This window comes from Hemiscyllium ocellatum, chromosome 21 (assembly GCF_020745735.1).
Source record: "Hemiscyllium ocellatum isolate sHemOce1 chromosome 21, sHemOce1.pat.X.cur, whole genome shotgun sequence".
Classification (NCBI taxonomy): Eukaryota; Metazoa; Chordata; class Chondrichthyes; order Orectolobiformes; family Hemiscylliidae; genus Hemiscyllium; species Hemiscyllium ocellatum.
Window position 1 is genome coordinate 62,023,421 of NC_083421.1, and position 25,731 is coordinate 62,049,151.

General features: G+C 51.5%; 1 protein-coding gene across 1 annotated transcript in view; it reads left to right on the forward strand.

Annotated features, from left to right (window-relative positions):
• The window catches only part of LOC132825769 (fibrinogen C domain-containing protein 1-like), a 101,666-nt gene extending 77,483 nt beyond the window's left edge, over nucleotides 1–24,183 (forward strand). Inside the window, exons 3-7 of the mRNA XM_060841233.1 lie at nucleotides 4,963–5,125; nucleotides 8,472–8,608; nucleotides 17,513–17,609; nucleotides 20,275–20,454; nucleotides 23,790–24,183. Of these exons, the coding sequence (XP_060697216.1) occupies nucleotides 4,963–5,125; nucleotides 8,472–8,608; nucleotides 17,513–17,609; nucleotides 20,275–20,454; nucleotides 23,790–24,049 (837 nt within the window). The 3' untranslated portion in view covers nucleotides 24,050–24,183. The remainder of the gene's footprint in view (nucleotides 1–4,962; nucleotides 5,126–8,471; nucleotides 8,609–17,512; nucleotides 17,610–20,274; nucleotides 20,455–23,789) is intronic.
• Nucleotides 24,184–25,731: the final 1,548 nt, after the last annotated feature.

The window sequence follows — 25,731 nt, forward strand, 5'->3', positions numbered from 1 at the left end:
GTGTGGGGTGTGGGGATGGGGTGTGGGGTGTGGGGATTGGGTGTGGGGGATGGGGTGTGGGGTATGGGGATGGAGTGTGGGGTGTGGGGATTGGGTGAGGGGGATGGGGTGTGGGGATTGGGTGTGGGGTGTGGGGTGTGGGGTGTGGGGATGGGGTGTGGGGTGTGGGGATAGAGTGTGTGGGATGGGGGGTGAGGACTGTGGGGTGTGGGGTGAGGGGGGTGGGGTGTGAAGGATGTGGTGTGGGGTGTGGGGGGATGGGGATGGGGTGTGGGGATAGAGTGTGGGGGATGGGCTGTGGGGGGTGGGGGGTGGGGTTTGGGGGATGGGGATAGAGTGTGGGGGATGGGGCGTGGGGTGTGGGGTTTGGGGATGAGGTGTGGGGTGTGGGGATGGGGTGTGGGGTGTGGGGATGGGGTGTGGGGTGTGGGGATGGGGTGTGGGGGATGGGGCGTGGGGTTTGGGGAATGGGGTGTGGGGTGTGGGGTGTGGGGGATGGGGTGTGGGGGATGGGGTGTGGGGATGGGGTGTGGGGTGTGGGGGATGGGGTGTGGGGATGGGGTGTGGGGGATGGGGTGTGGGGATGGGGTGTGGTGGGTGTGGGGATGGGGTGTGGGGGATGGGGTGTGGGGTGTGGGGATGGGGTGTGGTGTGTGGGGGATGGGGTGTGGGGAGGGGGTGTGGGGTGTGGGGGATGGGGTGTGGGGAGGGGGTGTGGGGTGTGGGGGATGGGGTGTGGGGTGTGGGGGATGGGGTGTGGGGTGTGGGGATGGGGTGTGGGGGATGGGGGATGGGGTGTGGGATGGGGTGTGGGGATGGGGTGTGGGGGATGGGGTATGGGGGATGGGGTGTGGGATGGGGTGTGGGGTGTGGGGGATGGGGTATGGGGGATGGGGTGTGGGGTATGGGGGATGGGGTGTGGGGTGTGGAGTGTGGGGTGTGTGGGATGGGATGTGGGGTGTGGGGGATGGGGTGTATGGGATGGGGTGTGGGGTGTGGGGGATGGGGTGTGGGGGATGGGGTGTGGGGTGTGGGGGGTGGGGTGTGGGGTGTGGGGATGGGGTGTGGGGAGTGGGGGATGGGGTATGGGATGGGGTGTGGGGTGTGGGGGATGGGGTGTATGGGATGGGGTGTGGGGTGTGGGGGATGGGGTGTGGGGGATGGGGTGTATGGGATGGGGTGTGGGGTGTGGGGGATGGGGTGTATGGGATGGGGTGTGGGGTGTGGGGGATGGGGTGTGGGGGATGGGGTGTATGGGATGGGGTGTGGGGTGTGGGGGATGGGGTGTGGGGGATGGGGTATGGGATGGGGTGTGGGATGTGGGGGATGGGGTGTGTGGGATGGGGTGTGGGGTGTGGGGGGTGGGGTGTGGGGTGTGGGGATGGGGTGTGGGGAGTGGGGGATGGGGTATGGGATGGGGTGTGGGGTGTGGGGGATGGGGTGTGGGGATGGGGTGTGGGGGGTGGGGATGGGGTGTGGGGGGTGGGGGGTGGGGGATGTGGGGTGTGGGGGGTGGGGGGTGGTGGATGTGGGGTGTGGGGATGGGGTGTGGGGGGTGGGGGGTGGGGGATGTGGGGTGTGGGGATGGGGTGTGGGGATGGGGTGTGGGGTGTGGGGATGGGGTGTGGGGTGTGGGGGATGGGGTGTGGGGATGGGGCGTGGGGATAGGGTGTGGGGGATGGGGTGTGGGGGATGGGGCGTGGGGTGTGGGGTGTGGGGATAGGGTGTGGGGGATGGGATGTGGGGGATGGGGTGTGGGGTGTGGGGATGGGGTGTGGGGTGTGGGGATTGGGTGTGGGGGATGGGGTGTGGGGTATGGGGATGGAGTGTGGGGTGTGGGGATTGGGTGAGGGGGATGGGGTGTGGGGATTGGGTGTGGGGTGTGGGGTGTGGGGTGTGGGGATGGGGTGTGGGGTGTGGGGATAGAGTGTGTGGGATGGGGGGTGAGGACTGTGGGGTGTGGGGTGAGGGGGGTGGGGTGTGAAGGATGTGGTGTGGGGTGTGGGGGATGGGGATGGGGTGTGGGGATAGAGTGTGGGGGATGGGCTGTGGGGGGTGGGGGGTGGGGTTTGGGGGATGGGGATAGAGTGTGGGGGATGGGGCGTGGGGTGTGGGGTTTGGGGATGAGGTGTGGGGGATGGGGCGTGGGGTTTGGGGAATGGGGTGTGGGGTGTGGGGTGTGGGGGATGGGGTGTGGGGGATGGGGCGTGGGGTTTGGGGAATGGGGTGTGGGGTGTGGGGTGTGGGGGATGGGGTGTGGGGGATGGGGTGTGGGGATGGGGTGTGGGGTGTGGGGGATGGGGTGTGGGGATGGGGTGTGGGGTGTGGGGGATGGGGTGTGGGGTGTGGGGGATGGGGTGTGGGGTGTGGGGGTGTGGGGGATGGGGTGTGGGGGATGGGGCGTGGGGTTTGGGGAATGGGGTGTGGGGTGTGGTGGGTGTGGGGATGGGGTGTGGGGGATGGGGTGTGGGGTGTGGGGATGGGGTGTGGTGTGTGGGGGATGGGGTGTGGGGAGGGGGTGTGGGGTGTGGGGGATGGGGTGTGGGGTGTGGGGGATGGGGTGTGGGGTGTGGGGATGGGGTGTGGGGGATGGGGGATGGGGTGTGGGGTGTGGGGATGGGGTGTGGGATGGGGTGTGGGGTGTGGGGGATGGGGTATGGGGGATGGGGTGTGGGGTGTGGGGATGGGGTGTGGGGGATGGGGTATGGGGGGTGGGGTGTGAAGGATGTGGTGTGGGGTGTGGGGATGGGGTGTGGGGGATGGGGGATGTGGTGTGGGGTGTGGGGATGGGGTGTGGGGGATGGGGATGGGGTGTGGGGGATGGGGGATGGGGTGTGGGGTGTGGGGATGGGGTGTGGGGGATGGGGTATGGGGGGTGGGGTGTGAAGGATGTGGTGTGGGGTGTGGGGGATGGGGTGTGGGGTGTGGGGGATGGGGTATGGGGGATGGGGTGTGGGATGGGGTGTGGGGTGTGGGGGATGGGGTATGGGGGATGGGGTGTGGGATGGGGTGTGGGGTGTGGGGGATGGGGTATGGGGGATGGGGTGTGGGGTATGGGGGATGGGGTGTGGGGTGTGGAGTGTGGGGTGTGTGGGATGGGATGTGGGGTGTGGGGGATGGGGTGTATGGGATGGGGTGTGGGGTGTGGGGGATGGGGTGTGGGGGATGGGGTATGGGATGGGGTGTGGGATGTGGGGGATGGGGTGTGTGGGATGGGGTGTGGGGTGTGGGGATGGGGTGTGGGGTGTGGGGGGTGGGGTGTGGGGTGTGGGGATGGGGTGTGGGGAGTGGGGGATGGGGTATGGGATGGGGTGTGGGGTGTGGGGGATGGGGTGTGGGGATGGGGTGTGGGGGGTGGGGATGGGGTGTGGGGGGTGGGGGGTGGGGGATGTGGGGTGTGGGGGGTGGGGGGTGGTGGATGTGGGGTGTGGGGATGGGGTGTGGGGGGTGGGGGGTGGTGGATGTGGGGTGTGGGGATGGGGTGTGGGGGGTGGGGGATGTGGGGTGTGGGGATGGGGTGTGGGGGATGGGGCGTGGGGTGTGGGGTGTGGGGATAGGGTGTGGGGTGAGGGGTGTGGGGGATGGGGTGTGGGGTGTGGGGATGAGGTGTGGGGATGGGGTGTGGGGTGTGGGGATTGGGTGTGGGGGATGGGGTGTGGGGTGTGGGGATGGAGTGTGGGGATGGGGTGTGGGGTGTGGGGATTGGGTGTGGGGGATGGGGTGTGGGGATTGGGTGTGGGGTGTGGGGTGTGGGGATGGGGTGTGGGGTGTGGGGATAGAGTGTGTGGGATGGGGGGTGAGGACTGTGGGGTGTGGGGTGTGGGGGATGGGGATGGGGTGTGGGGATGGGCTGTGGGGGGTGGGGTGTGGGGTTTGGGGGATGGGGATAGAGTGTGTGGGATGGGGGGTGAGGACTGTGGGGTGTGGGGTGAGGGGGGTGGGGTGTGAAGGATGTGGTGTGGGGTGTGGGGGATGGGGCGTGGGGTGTGGGGTGTGGGGTTTGGGGATGAGGTGTGGGGTGTGGGGTGTGTGGGGATGGGGTGTGGGGTGTGGGGGATGGGGCGTGGGGTTTGGGGAATGGGGTGTGGGGTGTGGGGTGTGGGGTGTGGGGGATGGGGTGTGGGGGATGGGGTGTGGGGATGGGGTGTGGTGTGTGGGGGATGGGGTGTGGGGAGGGGGTGTGTGGGGATGGGGTGTGGGGGATGGGGTGTGGTGTGTGGGGGATGGGGTGTGGGGAGGGGGTGTGGGGTGTGGGGAGGGGGTGTGGGGTGTGGGGAGGGGGTGTGGGGTGTGGGGGATGGGGTGTGGGGAGGGGGTGTGGGGTGTGGGGGATGGGGTGTGGGGAGGGGGTGTGGGGTGTGGGGGAGGGGGTGTGGGGTGTGGGGGAGGGGGTGTGGGGTGTGGGGATGGGGTGTGGGGGATGGGGGATGGGATGGGGGATGGGGTGTGGGGGATGGGGTGTGGGATGAGGTGTGGGGGATGGGGTATGGGGGATGGGGTATGGGGGATGGGGTGTGGGATGAGGTGTGGGGTATGGGGGATGGGGTGTGGGGTGTGGAGTGTGGGGTGTGTGGGATGGGATGTGGGATGGGGTGTGGGGTGTGGGGGATGGGGTGTGGGGTGTGGGGGATGGGGTATGGGATGGGGTGTGGGGTGTGTGGGATGGGGTGTGGGGTGTGGGGGATGGGGTGTGGGGAGTGGGGGATGGGGTATGGGATGGGGTGTGGGGTGTGGGGGATGGGGTGTGGGGTGTGGGGATGGGGTGTGGGGGGTGGGGATGGGGTGTGGGGATGGGGGGTGGGGGGTGGGGGATGTGGGGTGTGGGGATGGGGTGTGGGGGGTGGGGGGTGGGGGATGTGGGGTGTGGGGATGGGGTGTGGGGGGTGGGGGGTGGGAGATGTGGGGTGTGGGGATGGGATGTGGGGGATGTGTTCCCGTTGAGCTCATTCTCTTCCGTCGCAGCTGCTTTCACAGACACAGGTGAACCTGGCCAAGGTGGTGGGTTCAGTGGGTGACACACTCAACTCTCTCCAGCGAGGACATCTGGGAGGAGCTGCCAGGTCCCAGGGCAAGGCTGACCTGATGAGGGGGCCCAGCAGAGAGCACCCCCGGGTTTGCCCAAATGGTGAGTTCCATACCCCTGCTGTGCCTCATCCCATCACCTCCTCCATCCTTCCTGGAACATCAGCCATCCTGTCCAACTTTGACCCACTTTCCTGGGAGATAGTCATCCATAACTGAGAAAAATACAGAGAGACAGAGAGTAAGAAATAAAATAAATCTCTCACAACCTCAGGATATCTTCCAATGTCTCCCAGATAATAAAGAGCAGTCACTGCTGCCATGTAGAGTATGCAGCAACCAATTTGCACACAGCAAAATCCCAAAGAAGGCAGCCTCAGTGTGGCAAAACTCTTTTTTTAGTTGAATTTGTTGAGGGATAAGTACTGTCCTGAAAGCGTGTTCTGAATTACTGCCTGTGGGATCTGCTTGAGATGGCAGACAGGATCTCAGTTTAATATTTCATCCGAGACACTGCACCGCTGACAGTCCAGCACACCCTCGGCAGGGTAATACTGGGCAGAGTGACCCTGCCTCAAATCTCAGGGGTTCAACTCGGATCCACAACTGACTGACTCAGAGATGGTCCAACCCACTGAGCCAGTTCTATGGCTTATCCAACCAAGTCAGGGCCATGCAAGTATTTCAGAAGAGCAGTCCATACACACAAAGAGTGGGACTGAAACAGCAATAGGAGCAAACTCAGACAGGCAGGCAGTCAGTGGCGTAAGTATTTTTGAAATTTGTTAATGGGATATGGGTGTTACTGCCTGGGACAATGTTTATTGCCCATCTCTAATGGCTCCTTGTTGATTAGATTAGATTAGATTACTCACAGTGTGGAAACAGGCCCTTCGGCCCAACACGTCCACACCGACCCACAACCCACCCCTACATTTACCCTTTCACCTAACACTACGGGCAATTTAGCATGGCCAATTCACCTGACCCGTACATCTTTGGACTGTGGGAGGAAACCAGAGCACCCGGAGGAAACCCACGCAGACACGGGGAGAATGTGCAAACTCCACACAGTCAGTCGCCTGAGGCAGGAATTGAACCCGGGTCCCTGGCGCTGTGAGGCAGCAGTGCTAACCACTGTGCCACCCAAAAGTGTTTTAAGTGTTTTGCCAGGGACCTTTCAGAGAGCAGGTAAACGTCTGTCCATTATGTGGGATTTTTAAAATTAGAATCCCCATAGTGTGGAAACAGGCCATTCAGCCCATCAAGTCCACACCAACCCTCCCAGACACACCCTCTACCCTGTCCCTGCAACCCCACATTTCTTATGGCTAATCCACCTAGCCTGCACATCTTTGGATTGTGGGAGGAAACTGGAGCTCTTGAAGGAAACCCACAGGGGGGAACGTGCAAACTCCACACAGACGGTCGCCAGAGGCTGGAATCAAATCTTACAACAATCGACAATGGCTGCAATGGTAATGATGATGTCACGGTGAGAGTCACACCCTTGCATGGTGTTGTGGATGACTAGCCCAGGGGCGTTATCACTGTACCATTGCATTGAGGTTCCCTGATGAATATTACTGAATTATGCATGGGCCATCACTAACAAACCTAAACATGCAATAACAATATACATTTATATAGCAGTTTAAAGTGTGGTGCTGGAAATGTACAGCAGGTCAGGCAGCATCCAAGGAGCAGGAGAATCAATGTTTCCAGCAAAAGCCCTTAATCAGGAATGCCATTCCTGCTAAAGGGCTTATACTTGAAACATCGACTCTCCTGCTCCTCGGATGCTGCCTGACCTGCTGTACTTTTCCAGCACCATACTCTCGACTCTGATCTCCAGCATCTGCAGTCCTCACTTTCTCCACATTTATATAGCACCATAAGTTGTCAAAATTGAAAGGGTTCAGAAAAGATTTACAAGGATGTTGCCAGGGTTGGAGGGTTTGAGCGACAGGGAGAGGCTGCACAGGCTGGGGCTGTTTTCCCTGCAGCTTCCAATGGCTGAGTGGTGACCTTATAGAGGTTTACAAAATTATGAGGGGCATGGATAGGGTAAATAGATAAAGACCTTCCCTATGGTGGGGGAGTCCAGAATGAGAGGGTGTAGGTTTAGGGTGAGGCTTCCAAAGGCTTCAGCACATAATCCAGGCTGACATGCTAACACATTACTGCAGGAGTTCTGCACAGAGGGTTAGTACTGAGTGGGCCTCACAACTCGATACTGGGTCAGTGCTGAGGGAGTGCCACACTGTCAGAGGGTCAGTGCTGACGGAGTGCTGCACTGTCAGAGGGTCAGTGCTGAGGGAGCGCTATACTGTCGGAGGGTCAGTGCTGACGGAGTGCTGCACTGTCAGAGGGTCAGTGCTGAGGGAGTGCCACACTGTCGGAGGGTCAGTGCTGAGGGAGTGGGCACTGTCGGAGGGTCAGTGCTGAGGGAGTGGGCACTGTCGGAGGGTCAGTGCTGAGGGAGCGCTATACTGTCGGAGGGTCAGTGCTGAGGGAGTGGGCACTGTCGGAGGGTCAGTGCTGAGGGAGCACTATACTGTCGGAGGGTCAGTGCTGAGGGAGTGGCGTGCTGTCGGAGGATCAGTGCTGAGGGAGTGCCACACTGTCAGAGGGTCAGTGCTGATGGAGTGCTGCACTGTCGGAGGGTCAGTGCTGAGGGAGTGCCGCAATGTCAGAGGGTCAGTGCTGAGGGAGTGTCGCACTGTCAGAGGGTCAGTGCTGAGGGAGTGCCACACTGTCAGATGGTCAGTGCTGAGGGAGTGGGGCACTGTCAGAGGGTCAGTGCTGAGGGAGTGGGCACTGTCGGAGGGTCAGTGCTGAGGGAGTGGTGCACTGTCGGAGGGTCAGTGCTGAGGGAGTGGCGTACTGTCGGAGGGTCAGTGCTGAGGGAGTGCTGCAATGTCAGAGGGTCAGTGCTGAGGGAGTGCCACACTGTCAGAGGGTCAGTGCTGAGGGAGTGCTGCAATGTCAGAGGGTCAGTGCTGAGGGAGTGGGGCACTGTCAGAGGGTCAGTGCTGACGGAGTGCTGCACTGTCAGAGGGTCAGTGCTGAGGGAGTGCCGCACTATTGGATCTGCTGTCTTTTGGAAAGGACATTAAACCGAGACTCTCCACATGTCCCTGGTCAATGCATAATCTTCAATCAATATCACAAAAACAACAAACCCACTCATTCTCACATTCTGCCCTGTGGAATCCTGCTGTGTACACATTGGCTGCTGGATATCCCGAAGGAGAACAGTGGCAACAGTTTAGAGGGTGCTTTATTGACTGTGAAGCTCCTTGGGATATGCTTGAGGTGCTATATAAACGCAACAATTCAATTTTGCTCTCCACCTTTCTAATGTTTAATAATCATTACCATTTTCAACGAACATTATAAATTAGTTTCATAATCCATCTTTTCTCTCCTTTGGAAATGTTTCATAGCTCCCCGCCCTCGAGACTGTTATGATATCTACATGAGTGGCCACACACAGGATGGAATCTATTCCATTTTTCCAGCCCATTATCCAGCTGGATTCCAGGTCTCCTGCGATATGACACTAGCTGGAGGAGGTTGGACTGTAAGTATTGCCTGGGTGAAGGTGCTCTCTTGTGAAAAATGTTTGCTTGAGTCAGGGTCTGTAGCTATCAGAGTTTAGAAAAATGAAAGCTTAGCTTATTGAAACACATTAGATCCTGGGGGGGTGTAGGTACAACAGAATCTGAGAGGGTGTTATCTTTTGTGAAATTCTCTTCCCCAAAGAACAGTGGGGGTTGGGACATTACCTATATTTAAGGCAGGATGTTGAGGAGCTGGTGTTGGTCTGGAAGGGGTCAGGGAAGCGGAATCAAAGTTAAAAATCACCAGGTTACAATCCAACAGGTCTATCTGAAAGCACTAGCTTTCGGAGCGCTGTTCCTTAGAGGAAGACAGATTTTTAACTAGCAAAGGAGTCAAAGAATATGAAGGGTTAAAGGAAAATGGAGTTGAGGAGTGAATCTGATCATTATAATCTTATTGAATAGCACAGCAGGTTTGAGGGGCTGAGTTTGTAAGTTCCTATTCAGCTTTCCAGCTTTGAAAATCAATTTTCAAAGTTTTTCCGGTGAAAATCCATTATCGGACCAAATCCCATTCCATTCTCTCCTTGCCAATATCTTTGTAATGTCGTATGACTGTCTTAAAGTTACAGTTCTATCTGTTCTGCAATCCTTGACATAATACAGGTCATTCTGTTGTAACACGTTTTGTCAATGCTAACTCGTTGTAACACGATTGATGAATTGGGGACATTGTTTATAGAGTGCGAACTTTTAAAACGCGTGTTGGCTGTATCGCGATTACATCGCCAACACTTTAAGCGCTATCTGTAAAGTGCAAGTTCTCTGTAATGCAGAGTTAAATAAGAACACAGCCACTCATGTTGTAGAAGAACGACCTGTATAACAAGAACCACCCTTTTGAATCACCCTAGCGTGTTTTGCTATGTTAAAGGCACCACATAAATGCATGTTGTAGTTGTTGTATTGAAGCAGTCTCTTCCAGAACTGCCCTGGGACCTCCAGGGATTGAGGATTAATCACTTGAGGGGGCAGAACGGCTTGGAAGAGAATCACATCGATGCATTGCTTCTTTAAGAAGGTGTGAACACCATGTGAACATTTACAATGAGGGGGAGTCTACTGTGTGTACAGAGCAACTTTTCTGCTTTCGCTTTCATCTCATCGCTCTGAGCCTCTAGCACTTCTCAGCATCACCAAGTCTTGACACTAATGAAGCTCTGAATTCTCAGAATGGCTCAGGGGGGCTCCTGCGCATTGACTGAGCAAATCCTGTGCTTCCACATTCTCCTTCCACTTCAAAAGGCATGGAGCATTAAGGCAGTGCAGTCAGATTAGTACATCCAAGTCTTTTGACGGACTCTGGAAGAAGTCAGTCGAGAGATAATATCTTCTGGGGCATATTCTTGTTTCTATAACCTCATTCTTTTCAACGTCAGGTCTAAGTGAGCTCCATTTTGTGCCTTGAATATTGTATACTTGTTATGGATCAGACCGGACTCCCTCAAAGTATTTTAAGAAGGTAGCCTAGAACCTCACCTTTTCTTATTTTAAAGGTGGATGTGAAGTGGGTGTTCCAGATGCAATGTGACCGGTCAAACTACCCACCGTTAAGCAAAACACTACAGTTAAGTTAAATACTACACATAAAATACAAAAAAAAGAGGAATTTAGAATACCTTAACCGAGTAATAGATACAGTACCTATTACTATTTAACTGTTCCAACATAGTAACATCCCATAACCACACCCCTTGGCTAAAAAGAGAAATTCAGACACCGATTCTTACATGCAGTTCTCCAATCCAGGAGGAAAAAAAATCATCAAGAGAAATTTCAGAGAAAGGAGCAGCTAGGAATCATTCACTGAAGGTTAAGACTTGTGGGTGGCACGGTGGCACAGTGGTTAGCACTGCTACCTCACAGCGCCTGAGACCCGGGTTCAATTCCCGACTCAGGCGACTGTCTGTGTGGAGTTTGCACGTTCTCCACGTGTCTGCGTGGGTTTCCTCCGGGTGCTCCGGTTTCCTCCCAAAGATGTGCAGGTCAGGGGAATTGGCCATGCTAAATTGCCCGTAGTGTTGGGTAAATGTAGGGGAATGGGTGGGTTGCGCTTCGGCGGGTCAGTGTGGACTTGTTGGGCCGAAGGGCCTGTTTCCGCACTGTAAGTAATCTAATCTAATCTAAAAAAAACCTCTTTTGAGATGCCAATGGCTTTAGATGCTCCAGAAAACCCCAGAAATCTGGATTTGTGAGAGCTAGCCACACCCACTCAGACTGTTCCATTGTTCCAAGTTTACAAAAAAAAACCAAGGTCTCACAAGTTGTAGTGGTCTTCAGGAGCCAGCTGTGTGTCCCTGCTTTACAACCTCTCTTCAAAAACAAAGCAAGGACAAAGATTTATCCAAAGATTGATTTACTTGTGATCGAGGGAGTGCCCTACTGGTTTACCCTGAGGTTACTTTAAGAAAAGAGGTTGGGTTTGTATTCCTTTCAGATTCAAAGGCCTCGTTGCAACGTACACAACCCAGACTGGGTATGACGGGGGGATGTAAAACAGAAATTACCCCTCCCTGCTGAGTCTAAAACTAGAGGATGCCATCTTGAGGTAAAGGGTGGTCCGTTTAGAACTGAGGTTAAGAAGCATTTGTTCACTGAGAGGGTGGTGAATCTGTGGAATTCCCTACTCAAGTGGGCAGTGGAACCTCAATCATTGGACATGTTCAAGACCGAAATCGGTCGATTCCTGGAGACTGGTGCCCTCAAGGAATAAGGAGATGATTTTTTGTTCAGGATATGGGCCAAAGGTGGGGATGTGGAGATAGGAACAGATCAGCCATGATCTCATTGAATGGTGGAACAGGCTTGAGGGGCTGAATGGTCTACTCCTGTTTCTATAAGATAGTGCCACATTCCTGCACTGAGGTAGATGGTCAGCCAGGATCGAACAGAAAGCTAGAGCAGGTTCAAACAGCTGGATGGGGTTCACAGTTATAGATACAGTAACAAACAATAAAGTGGTGAGTCCATTTGCCTGCCCTCACTCAGTCTTCCTTAGAAATGGAGGCTGGAGGGTGACCTTATAGAGGGGAACAGATCGGGTGAACAGTCAAGGTCAAAACTCGAGGGCATAGGTTTAAGTTGAGAGGGGAAAGATGTAAAAGGGACCTGAGGGGCAACTTTTTCACACAGAGGGTGGTACGTGTATGGAACAAACTGACAGAGGAAGTGGTGGAGGCTGGTACAACTACAAGACTTAAAAGGCATCTGGATGGGTATATGAATAGGAAGGGTTTAGAGGGAGATGGGCCAAGTGCTGGGCAAATGGAACTAGATTAATTTAGGAGATCTGTTCAGCATGGACAAGTTGGACTGAAGTGTCTGTTTCTGTGCTCTATGACTCTGTAATCCGCCAATCTCTCCCTCAAATCACCACCAGAAGGAGGCCATTTCTTTTCTTCAGCCAGTGATGTCTTTCAAGATCCATTTTTCATCCAGTCCGTAACTCTCCTGTTTGTATCTGTCCCCTTCGGCCTCACTCCTGGTGTTGATTTGAAACGGTAACTCATTATTTACCCCTTACAATCACATTTACCTTTGGCAGTCCACCAAATCTGACTCCTGTTGACTGACATCACTCCCAAATGTGTCTCTATTCTCACTCCCTTTGCTTTTGATCCTTCTTTCAGCAAAATGTTTGTAGCCCACATCTGGAAAAGCCATTCCAGGGAACCCTCCTTGTGTGATGTGCTGCTGACACTCCCATTTGTACCAACAAAGTTGCAGGAATTAAACGTTTTCTCATTTCTTTTTAAGGCTTTTTTTTAAACTCAATTTGGGATGTGGGGGTCGCTGGCTGGGCCCAGTATTTATTGCCCATCCCTAGTTGCCCCTTGAGAAGGTGAGGGTGAGCTGCCTTCATGAACCGCTGCAGCCCATGGACTGTGGGTTGCCCCACAATGCCCTTAGGGAGGGAATTCCAGGATTTTAACCCAGTGACAGTGAAGGAACAGCAATATATTTCCAAGTCAGGATGGTGAGCGGCTCGGGGGGGATCTTGCAAGGGCTGATGTTTCCATGTATTCGCTGTCTTTGTCCTTTTAGACAGAAGTGGTTGTAGGTTTGGAATGTGCTGTCTGAGGATCTTTGGTGAGTTTCTGCAGAGCATCACAAAGATAGTACACACTGCTGTTACTGAGCGTCGGTGGGGGAGGGAGGGGATGGTACACACTGCTGTTACTGAGCGTCAGTGGGGGAGGGAGGGGATGGTACACACTGCTGTTACTGAGCGTTGTTGGGGGGAGGGAGGGGATGGTACACACTGCTGTTACTGAGCGTCGGTGAGGGAGGGAGGGGATGGTACACACTGCTGTTACTGAGCGTCGGTGAGGGAGGGAGGGGATGGTACACACTGCTGTTACTGAGCGTCGATGGGGGAGGGAGGGGATGGTACACACTGCTGTTACTGAGCGTCGGTGGGGGGAGGGAGGGGATGGTACACACTGCTGTTACTGAGCGTCGATGGGGGAGGGAGGGGATGGTACACACTGCTGTTACTGAGCGTCGGTGGGGGGAGGGAGGGGATGGTACACACTGCTGTTACTGAGCGTCGATGGGGGAGGGAGGGAATGGTACACCCTGCTGTTACTGAGCGTCGGTGGGGGGAGGGAGGGGATGGTACACACTGCTGTTACTGAGCGTCAGTGGGGGAGGGAGGGGATGGTACACACTGCTGTTACTGAGCGTCGGTGGGGGGAGGGAGGGGATGGTACACACTGCTGTTACTGAGCGTCGGTGGGGGGAGGGAGGGGATGGTACACACTGCTGTTACTGAGCGTCGGTGGGGGGGAGGGAGGGGATGGTACACACTGCTGTTACTGAGCGTCGGTGGGGGGGAGGGAGGGAATGGTACACACTGCTGTTACTGAGCGTCGGTGGGGGGAGGGAGGGCATGGTACACACTGCTGTTACTGAGCGTCGGTGGGGGGAGGGAGGGCATGGTACACACTGCTGTTACTGAGCGTCGGTGGGGGAGGGAGGTGATGGTACACACTGCTGTTACTGAGCGTCGGTGTGGGAGGGAGAGGGCATGGTACACACTGCTGTTACTGAGTGTGGGTGGGGGGGAGGGAGGGGATGGTACACACTGCTGTTACTGAGCGTCGGTGGGGGGGAGGGAGGGGATGGTACACACTGCTGTTACTGAGCGTCGGTGGGGGGAGGGAGGGCATGGTACACACTGCTGTTACTGAGCGTCGGTGGGGGGAGGGAGGGCATGGTACACACTGCTGTTACTGAGTGTGGGTGGGGGGGAGGGAGGGGATGGTACACACTGCTGTTACTGAGCGTCGGTGGGGGGGGAGGGAGGGAATGGTACACACTGCTGTTACTGAGCGTCGGTGGGGGGGAGGGAGGGCATGGTACACACTGCTGTTACTGAGCGTCGGTGGGGGGAGGGAGGGCATGGTACACACTGCTGTTACTGAGCGTCGGTGGGGGGAGGGAGGGGATGGTACACACTGCTGTTACTGAGCGTCGGTGGGGGAGGGAGAGGGCATGGTACACACTGCTGTTACTGAGCGTCGGTGGGGGAGGGAGGGGATGGTACACACTGCTGTTACTGAGCGTCGGTGGGGGAGGGAGGTGATGGTACACACTGCTGTTACTGAGCGTCGGTGGGGGGAGGGAGGGGATGGTACACACTGCTGTTACTGAGCGTCGGTGGGGGAGGGAGAGGGCATGGTACACACTGCTGTTACTGAGCGTCGGTGGGGGAGGGAGTGGTTGTTTGTGGATGTGGCGCTGGGCTGCTTTGCCTTGGCTGGTGTCAAGCTTCTTGAGCGTTGTTGGGGCTGCAGCCATCCAGGTAAGTGGGGAATATTCCATCACATTCCTGGCTTGTGCTTTGTAGACAATGTAGGCTTTGGGGAGTCAGGAAGTGAGTTACTCACCGCAGTATTCCTAGCCTCTGACCTGCTACCCACTGTACTTATGTCCTGAGTCCAGTTGAGTCAATGGTAACCTCCAGGATGTTGACACTGATGGCAACACCATTGAATGTTAAGGGGCAATGGTTAGATATCTTTTATTGGAGACAGTCATTGCCTGGCATTTGTATGGTGTGAATGTTACTTGCCACCTGTCAGCCCAAGCCTGTGTATTGTCCAGATCTTGTTGCAATTAAACACGGACTGCGTCAGTATCTGAGGAGTCGTGAATGGTGCTGAACATTGTGGAATCATCGGTGAACATCCTCACATCTGACCTTGTGACAGAGGAAAGTCATGGATGAAGCAGCTGAAGATGTTTGGACTTAGCACGCTCCCCGGAGGGACTCCTGCAGAGATGTCCTGGAGCTAAGATGACTGACCTCCAACATCCACAACCATCTTTTTATGTGCCAGGTATAACTCCAATCAGTGAAGGGTTTGCCCTCCGATACTCATTAATTCCAGTTTTGCCAGGGCTCCTTGATGCCACATTTGATCAAATGCGGCCTTGATGTCAAGGACTGTCCCTCTCCCCTCCCCTCCCCTCCCCTCCCCTCTGGAATTCAGCTCTTTTGTCCATGTTTGAACCAAGGCTGTAATGAGATCAGGAACTGAGTAACCCTGGGGAAACCCAAACTGGATGTCACAAAGCAAGTTGTTGGTGAGCAGGTACTGCTTGATAGCCCTGTTGATGACCCCCTTCCATCACTTTGCTGATGATTGAGAGTAGACTGATGGGGCAGTAATTGGCCGGGTTGGATTTGTCCTGCTTTTTGTGTGCAGGACATACCTGGGCAATTTTCCATATTGTTGGGTAGATGCCAGTGTTATAACTGTACTGGAAGAGCTTGGCTAGGGGGAGCAAGTTCTGCAGCACACGTCTTCAGTATTATTGCCGGAATGTTATCAAAGCCCATTGCCATTGCAGTATCCAGTGTCTCCAGCCATTTCTTGAGATCACATGGAGTGAACTGAATTGGCTGAAGACTGATATCTGTGATGCACTGGAGGAGCCCAACATGGATCATCCACTTGACACTTCTGACTGAAGATCGTTGCGAATGCATCGGCCTTATCTTTTGCACTGATGTGCTGGGCTCCTCCATCGTTGAGGATGGGGATAATTGTGCAGCCTATTCCTGTAGTAAACTGTTTAATTGTCCACCACCATTCACAACTGGATGTGAAAGGACTGCAGAGTTTCGATCTAATCTGTTGGTTGTGGGATCCTCAGTTCTGTCTATCACTTGCTGTTTATGCCATTTGGCACGCAAATAGTCCTGTTTGGTAGCTTCACCAAGATGACACCTCATTTTTAGGCATGGCCTCCTGCACTATCCATTGAACCAGGGTTGATCCCCTGGATTGATGGTAATGGCTGAGTGGGAGATATATTAGGCTATGAGGTTACAGATTGTGCTGGAGTACAGTTCTGCTGTTGTTTATGGACCACAGCACCTCATGGATGCCCAGTCTTGAGCTGCTAGATCGGTTTGAAGTCTGTCCTATTTAGCATGATGATAATGACACACAACACAATGGAGGTTATTCTCAATGTGAAGGCAGGACTTTGTCTCCACAAGGACAGTGTGATGGTCACTTTTACCTAGAGTGTCATGGACAGATGCTTCTGCAGACAATTGAGGGGTCAGGATAAGGTCATCATGTTGGTTCTGTCACAGACCCAGTCCAACAGTCAAGGCCAACAGCTGTTCCAAAAGCATTTTCTTTCTGAAAATTGAACTCCAGTTAATGTTAGGAGTTAATCCATGTTTGACAGATTAGTACAATCCAACATTTTAAAGGCAAGCACTGAATTAGGAGTCTCCAAGCAGAATCTTAGTGATCTTGCACATGGTCTGTTAAATTCCATTTTACATTCTTTAACTGAGTATACATCTGACTTTCTAAATTTATCAAAGTCTGACCATGCCTCAAATACATTTAATAAGTCATCTTTATTATCAACTCGATCCACACATTTCTAGGACTTCCAAACCTTCCTCAATGTCCAACTATTGGTGATCGAGCTCTGAGAATACTTTACATCTCATCTAGCTTCCAGTAGGAAGTGCCTATATCACATGATTCTTTTTCATTCATAGAATCCCTACAGCGTGGAAGGTGGCCATTCAGTTTATCGAGTCCACAGTGACTCGCTGACGAGCATACCACCCAAACCCACCTTCCCACCCTTTCCCTGAAACCCTGCATTTCCCTTGGCTGATCTATCTAGTCTGCACATCTCTGGACACTATGAGTAAATTAGCATGGCTGATCCGCCTAACCTGCACATCTTTGGACTGTGGGAAGAAACCGGAGCATCCAAAGGAAACCCACAAAATATGGGGAGAATGTGCAAACTCCACACAGACAAGGGTGGAATTGAGCCTGGGTCCCTGGTGCTGTGAGGCAACAGCACTAACTAATGAGCCAGCATGCTCCCCCTCAACTCTGTCAACATATCCACTTCACTTTTCCATTTATCAGGAGGTTCAACTTCAAAGGACACTGTTTTCTGACACCTTGCACTTGATTTCAGCCATTTTCCCAACAAAAAGAAATCTCACTATTCCAATCCCACCTTCCAGCTCCTACCCTTAGTTATCAATGTTAACACAATACAAGCCCATTGCTAAGATTGAAACTAATCTGTGTATCTTTCCTTTTGTGGAGAAATTGTCTTGCAGGCCTCAGTCACTCCCTTTCACCCCACACTCAGGTTTACAGGTGGTCCCTAGATGTGTGTGCTTCAACAATTAATAGCTTCCATCTGCTTCCTCTTAACTTTAAATAAAGTCATTGCCAAACTCTAACAGTTCCTGGGGAACAGTGGTTGTCACAGCTTGTGGTATTGGTTTGATTGAATGTTGAGAGTTTGTTCACACTGTTTAAATCTCACAGCTTTGCACAAATCCCTTTGTATTTTCACAGGTTTTTCAACGGCGAAAGGATGGATCAGTGAATTTTTTCCAAGGTTGGGATGCTTACAAGGATGGCTTTGGGAAGATTACAGGAGAGCATTGGTTGGGTAAGTGTGTGTGTGTGTGTGTGTGTGTGTGTTCACTGAGTCATAGTTGACGCACAGTAATTGGGTCAATGGCTAATAGGATGCCTACCATGTGGAAGTAGGCCATTTGTCCCATCAAGTTCACACCAATACTGCAAAGAGGATCCCACCTAGACCCACCTCCCATTCCCTGCATTTCCCAGGCTAACTCATCTAGTCTGTACATCCCTGGACACAATTGGCAATTTAGCATGGTCAATCCATCTAACCTGCACATCTTTGGATTGTGAGAGGAAACTGGAGTACCTGGGGGAAACCCACACAGACACAGGGAGAACGTACAAACTCCAACAGACAGTCGCCCGAGGCTGGAATCGAACCTGGGTCTCTGAGGCAGCAGTGCTAAACACTGAGCCACCGTGGTTCATTTACATAAAAACTGGTTTGGCTGCTAATGTTCCACAGACAATTTCTGCTAAAATATCAGCTGAGATGCCGTGTAATTACATCAGCCCATGTCTCATTCAGAATCAGACAGAAAAACAGAATTTTCTGGGAAAACTCAGCAGGTCTGGCACCATTTGTGGAGAGAGAAAGCAGGGTTAATATTTTGGGTCCAGTCACTCCTCTTCAGAACAGCTGTGAACATCTCTCCACAGGTGTTCCCGGTGTTCCGAGCAATTTCTTTCTTGTTTCTTGTTCAAAATTGATGGGATTCCTATCACATTAAGTCCACAAGGTAAAGGAGTGAAGCTGATAGCATTTTTATGATTATATAAATTCCACATTACCCACTCCACAGGATTAGCAATACCATCAGACTGAGGATGGGTTAATCCAGCTGATTTGAGCTTGGTAAGTTTTGAATACAAGACCCTGTTTGATCAAACATTGACAACTAATGCACGTTGTCATGGGCAACAATCCCTTGAATCATTTGTGGGAATTATAACTCAATTCACTTTCTCTAATTAAACATTACAGGCAGGTAAAAGATGATTTTCTGGACAATGAACGCAAAGCTGCATAACTCAATCTGTTCCACTGCTCAGTATTGTAGTCAAAACAACTTATATACATTCCCTGAGTAAATGCAGCAGATGATTTATTTCTTACATATGGTTTTGAAGGATTCCAGTGAGGGTGAGGCAGATGGTTCACTCTTCACTCTCGGTCAATATATACTGGAGTTTGTATGTTGCCTGCATAATTGTCATAATCTTCCTCTCTGTGCTACTTAATCCATGCAGAGAATTGGTAAATTCCTCATGGAAGAAATTAAGAAATAATTGCATTTCAACAGTGCTTTTCACAATCTCAGTAGATCCTAAACTATTTTATAGCCAATTAAGCACATTTCAAGTGTAATCACTGTTGTAAATGTAAGGAAAACAGTGTTAACGCCACAGAGCAGACTCTCACCAACAGCAATGCAATAACAATGGCATAACCTGCTTTTTTTTCCCACGATGGTATTGTTTGAGGGTTAAATATTAGCTGGGATATCAAGGAAATCACCCCCTCTTTTGGTCAGATCCTCAGTATTGAGCGGGGAGATACGTTCTCAGTTTAATGTCGTATCTGAAAAAGACAGTACTCCTAAACTCAGCTTAGCCGTCTGCATTTTGTGCTCAAGTATTTGTAGAGGAATTAAACACTCACAGCCTCAGTCACATGATTGCAAGTGTCACCAATTGAGCGACAGTTAACAGCCAGGAATTACTCCTCGGTAGGACATTGGGAAGGTGTGCTCAAGGATCACCCAATGTTTCCATTATTTGCCACAACATTTCCGAGCGGTGGCCCCTTCAATCAGATTTCGATCCTGACTCTGGAATTAAAATTCCTCTTGCAAACCTGTGTGCCTTCACTGGCTCACACAGACTTCTCATTGTACAATGGGCAGTCACCCCAGCAAAGGAAGGAGGAGATCAGACGGATCATTGGCTGTAAGGTTTAGAATCCTCCTCTGCTCCTAGTAACACCCTCCAAACACCATTAACCTCCTTCTCTAGAGACCCAATAACAATAGACAATAGACAATAGATGCAGGAGTAGGCCATTCAGCCCTTCGAGCCTGCACCACCATTCAATATGATCATGGCTGATCATCCTGAATCAGTATCCTCTTCCTGCCTTATCTCCATAACCCTTGATTCCACTATCCTTGAGAGCTCTATCCAACTCTTTCTTAAATGGATCCAGAGACTGGAACTCCACTGCCCTCTGGGGCAGAGCGTTCCACACAGCCACCACTCTCTGGGTGAAGAAGTTTCTCCTCATCTCTGTCCTAAATGGTCTACCCCGTATTTTTAAGCTGTGTCCTCTGGTTCGGCACTCACCCATCAGCGGGAACATGTTTCCTGCCTCCAGAGTGTCCAATCCTTTAATAATCTTATATGTCTCAATCAGATCCCCTCTCAGTCTCCTAAACTCAAGGATATACAAGGCCAGTCGCTTCAGTCTTTCAGTGTAAGATAATCCCGCCATTCCAGGAATTGACCTCGTGAACCTACGCTGCACTCCCTCAATAGCCAGAATGTCTTTCCTCAAATTTGGAGACCAGAACTGCACACAGTAACTTCCCTCTGACCTGGATAACTACTCATTCTAATGTCTATATCCCTCCAGGTAGCCAATGCCCCTGATTCACCGTGTTCACAGACTGTCTTCACTTTCACCGTAGGTCTGAAGCGAATTCACGCTCTCACCATTCAGTCACACTATGAGCTCCGGATAGAGATGGAAGACTTTGAAAATGGCACCGCCTATGCTCAGTATGGGACGTTTGGGATTGGACTGTTCTCCGTTGACCCAGAGAGAGATGGCTACCCATTAACCGTGGCGGGGTATTCTGGAACTGCAGGTCTATCTTAACACCCTTTCTAATTGACTGATAGGGTCCAGGGAGGTGATGAGGGGGCATGGGATTATTGAGGAGCTGAGGTGGGTGCAAAGGGGGGAAGGGTTGCGGGTAAGGAAGAGATGAGCAAAGGAGGCTATGCCGAGGAGCGAGGGATGCAGATGCAGGCTAACTGATGTCTTGCCATTAGTGACGTACAGGACTTTAGAAATGTGACATACAAGCCAATTTGGCAGCAGGAAATTCTCAGAAACAAGAATATGATAATAACCAGACAAATTTCGATTAATGACTGTAGCTCAAAGATAAATTTTGTTCAGGACCCCTGGGAGAACCTGCATACTCCTCTGAAATAAAGGGATCTTATACATCGCCTGAGAGGGCAAAGGCGATCTCAGATTAATGTCTCATCCAAAAAAGCATACCTCCAACTATGCAACATTCCCTCAGCCCTGACCCTCTGACAGTGCGGTACTCCCTCAGCACTGACCCTCTGACAGTGCGGTACTCCCTCAGCACTGACCCTCTGACAGTGCGGTACTCCCTCAGCACTGACCCTCTGACAGTGAGGCACTCCCTCAGCACTGACCCTCCAACAGTACAGCACTTCCTCAGCACTGACCCTCCAACTGTGCCCGCTCCCTCAGCACTGACCCTCCGACAGTACGGCACTCCCTCAGCACTGACCCTCTGACAGTGCGGCACTCCCTCAGCACTGACCCTCTGACAGTGCAGTGCTCCCTCAGCACTGACCCTCCGACAGTGCGGCGCTCCCTCAGCACTGACCCTCCGACAGTGCTGCACTCCCTCAGCACTGACCCTCTGACAGTACGGCACTTCCTCAGCACTGACCCTCTGACAGTGCAGCACTCCCTCAGCAATGACCCTCCGGCAGTGCGGCACTCCCTCAGCAATGACCCTCCGGCAGTGCGGCACTCCCTCAGCACTGACCCTCCGACAGAGCGGAACTCCCTCAGCACTGACCCTCCGACAGAGTGTCATTCCCTCAGCACTGACCCTCCGACAGAGTGTCATTCCCTCAGCACTGACCCTCCGACAGAGCGGCACTCCCTCAGCACTGACCCTCCGACAGAGCGGCACTCCCTCAGCACTGACCCTCCGACAGAGCAGCACCCTCTCAGCACTTACCCTCTGACAATGCGGCACTCCCTCAGCACTGACCATCTGACAGTGCGGCACTCTCTCAGCGCTGACCCTCTGACTGAGCGGCACTCCCTCAGCACTGACCCTCTGACAGTGCGGTACTCCCTCAGCACTGACCCTCCAACAATGCAGCACTCCCTCAGTACTGACCCTCTGACAGTGCGGCACTCCCTCAGCACTGACCCTCTAACAGTGCGGCACTCCCTCAGCACTGTGCAGGGATTGGCAGCCTGTATTGAGTCCTCATGTCCGTGGAGTGAGCGCTCTTGACTGAGTCGCAGCCAATAACACAACATGCGTTGAGCAATCAAGGGTTTTCAGATATAAAAACAAAAACCGAAGTTGCTGAAAAATCTCAGCAGGTCTGGCAGCATCTGCGGAGAGAAATCGGAGTTAATGTTTCAGGTCCAACGACCCTTGTTTGGAACTCGTAGTAACTAGGAAAAGGTTGGTATTTATGCAGAAAATTGAGTGGGGGGGGGGAGGGATAGGCGAGAGTTAAAGATAGGTGGAGATAGAGACCAAAGAGAGAGAGGACCACAGTTGGACAGACACTTCAGTTCAGACTGTTGTTTTGGTGCAGCTTTTCTGTAGGAATGATGAGGAGGAGCTGGCGTTGGACTTGAGTGTACAATGTTAAAAATCACACAACACCAGGTTATAGTCCAACAGGTTTATTTGGAAATACAAGCTTTCAAATAGACAATAGACAATAGGTGCAGGAGTAGGCCATTCTGCCCTTCGAGCCTGCACCACCATTCAATATGATCATGGCTGATCATCCTTAATCAGTATCCTGTTCCTGCCTTATCTCCATAACCCTTGATTCCACTATCCTTGAGAGCTCTATCCAACACTTTCTTAAATGGATCCAGAGACTGGGCCTCCACTGCCCTCTGGGGCAGAGTATTCCACACAGCCACCACTCTCTGGGTGAAGAAGTTTCTCCTCATCTCTGTCCTAAATGGTCTACCCCGTATTTTTAAGCTGTGTCCTCTGGTTCGGCACTCACCCATCAGCGGAAACATGTTTCCTGCCTCCGGAGTGTCCAATCCTTTAATAATCTTATATGTCTCAATCAGATCCCCTCTCAGTCTTCTAAACTCAAGGGTATACAAGCCCAGTCGCTCCAGTCTTTCAGTGTAAGGTAATCCCGCCATTCCAGGTATTGACCTCGTGAACCTACGCTGCACTCCCTCAATAGCCAGAATGTCTTTCCTCAAATTTGGAGACCAGAACTGCACACAGTACTCCAGGTGTGGTCTCACCAGGGCCCTGTACAGCTGCAGAAGAACCTCTTTGCTTCTATACTCAATCCCTCTTGTTATGAAGGCCAGCATGCTATTAGCTTCTTCACTACCTGCTGTACCTGCATGCTTGCCTTCATTGACTGGTGTACAAGAACACCCAAATCTCTCTGTACTGCCCCTTTACCTAACTTGACTCCATTTAGGTAGTAATCTGCCTTCCTGTTCTTGCCACCAAAGTGGATAACCATACATTTATCTACATTAAACTGCATTTGCCATGCATCTGACCACTCACCTAACCTGTCCAGGTCACCCTGTAATCTCCTAACATCCTCCTCACATTTCCCCCTGCCACCCAGTTTAGTATCATCAGCAAATTTGCTAATGTTATTACTAATACCATCTTCTATATCATTAACATAGCGCTGCTTCTTCATCAGCTGGTTGTGGGGCAGGATCATAGGACACAGAATTTATAGCAAAAGATCAGTGTCATGCAACTAATGCGATATATTGAATGTGCCTAGATTGCTGTTAAGTCTTTCATCTTTTAGAAGGGTATCAAGTTTCGGTTCATTAATCTGTAAATCCCAGAACTTCTTTCAAGTCACACTCCTGAGATAACTTAAGGTTTTATAAAAAAAAAGTGACATCTCAGTTCAGACAAGTTAGGTGTGTACAATATATTGCATCAGTTGTATGACACTATAATCTTTTGCTATAAATTCTCTGTGTTATGAACCTACTCCACTAGCCACCTGATGAAGGAGCAGCGCTCCGAAAGCTAGTGCTTCCAAATAAACCTGTTGGACTATAACCCGGTGTTGGGTGATTTTTAACTTTCAGTAGGAAGGAATCGCACACCGTGAGAAACTGCGTGTTGTTTGTTCCATTGCAGTAATCCCTGTTTTTTACTGTCATCAGGGGACTCCCTCATCAAACACAACGGTATGAGATTCACCACCAAGGACCACGACAATGATCACTCTGAGAATAACTGTGCTACTTTTTACCATGGTGCCTGGTGGTACCACAACTGCCACACCTCCAACCTCAACGGCCAATATCTGAAGGGCCATCACATCTCATATGCAGATGGTATCGAGTGGTCCTCCTGGACTGGATGGCAATACTCCCTCAAATTCATTGAGATGAAGATTAGGCCAAGGAACGGAGGCCAGTGACGAGAGATTCAACTATGAGACCTTTTAACCCTTAATTGTTGCAAATGAGTCCATGAAACACTTTAACACAGCTCCAGCAAAATAATACACACACTCACTTACACACTCAGTTCTACACCTTTATAAACTCTCACTCACTTACACACTCACTTACACACTCAGTTATACACCTTTATAAATTCTCACTCACACACATCACACACTCATTTATACACCTTTATAAACTCTCACACACACATTCACTTACACATTCATTTATACACCTTTATAAACTCTCACTCACACACACACTCACTTACACACTCAGTTATACACCTTTATAAATTCTCACACACACATCACACACTCATTTATACACCTTTATAAACTCTCACACACACATTCACTTACACACTCATTTATACACCTTTATAAACTCTCACTCACACACACACTCACTTACACACTCATTTATACACCTTTATAAACTCTCTCACACACACACTCACTTACACACTCATTTATACATCTTTATAAACTCTCACTCACACACACACTCACTTACACACTCATTTATACACCTTTATAAACTCTCACACACACACTCACTTACACACTCATTTATACACCTTTATAAACTCTCACTCATACACACACTCACTTACACACTCATTTGTACACCTTTATAAACTCTCACTCACACACACACTCACTTACACACTCATTTATACACCTTTATAAACTCTCACACACACACTCACTTACACACTCATTTGTACACCTTTATAAACTCTCACTCACACACACACTCATTTATACATTCACTTAGACACCATTGTAAACTCATTTATCTACACATACTCACTTAGGCACTAATTTACACAGCATTATAAACTCTCACTCATATACACTCATTTACACATTCACTTACATATTATTATAAACTCTCACTTATCTAAGTACACATACTTACACACTCACTTACACACCATTGTAAATTCTCACTCGTGTACACACTCACTTCCAAATTCTCTCTCACACACAGTCAAAGTCACTAACACATGGATGCATTCAAAAACCTTCACACACACACACACACACACAAACTCTCATTCTCATTCACAAATGCACATGCACACTCACATTCTCAGTAGCAAACCCTCTCACATGCACATGTGGACTCGCACTCTTAAACACAAACACCACACTCACTGTCACACATACTCTCACATGCCCACACACACAAACTTCCATTCACATTTTCCAACACACACACTCACTGACACACACACACAAACACACACACACTCTCTCTCTCCCTCTCTCACAGCCCCTCACAAAAAAGCTCACATACACCTTCTCTTGCACACATACAAATGTAAAACACCAACATGTTCACGTCTACACTGTGAGGAGAGATGATGTAAACTGTGCTTGTATTATCTGGAGTATAAAGGGTTATTGGGTGATTGGTTTGAGTATTTATGATTTTGAAAATAATTTTGAAAGGTAACTGGAGAAATGTTTCCACTGGTGGAGTGTGTGGGCGGGGTGGCTGGGACGTCTAGGACAGGAAATACAAGCTTAAAAACAGAGCCAGATCTTTAGGGAAAGATTTATTTGCACAAAGGGTGATAGACGTATGTAACTCCTTCCCACCACAAGTGTAGAACCTACTGAATTACTAACTAAATCTGATGGAG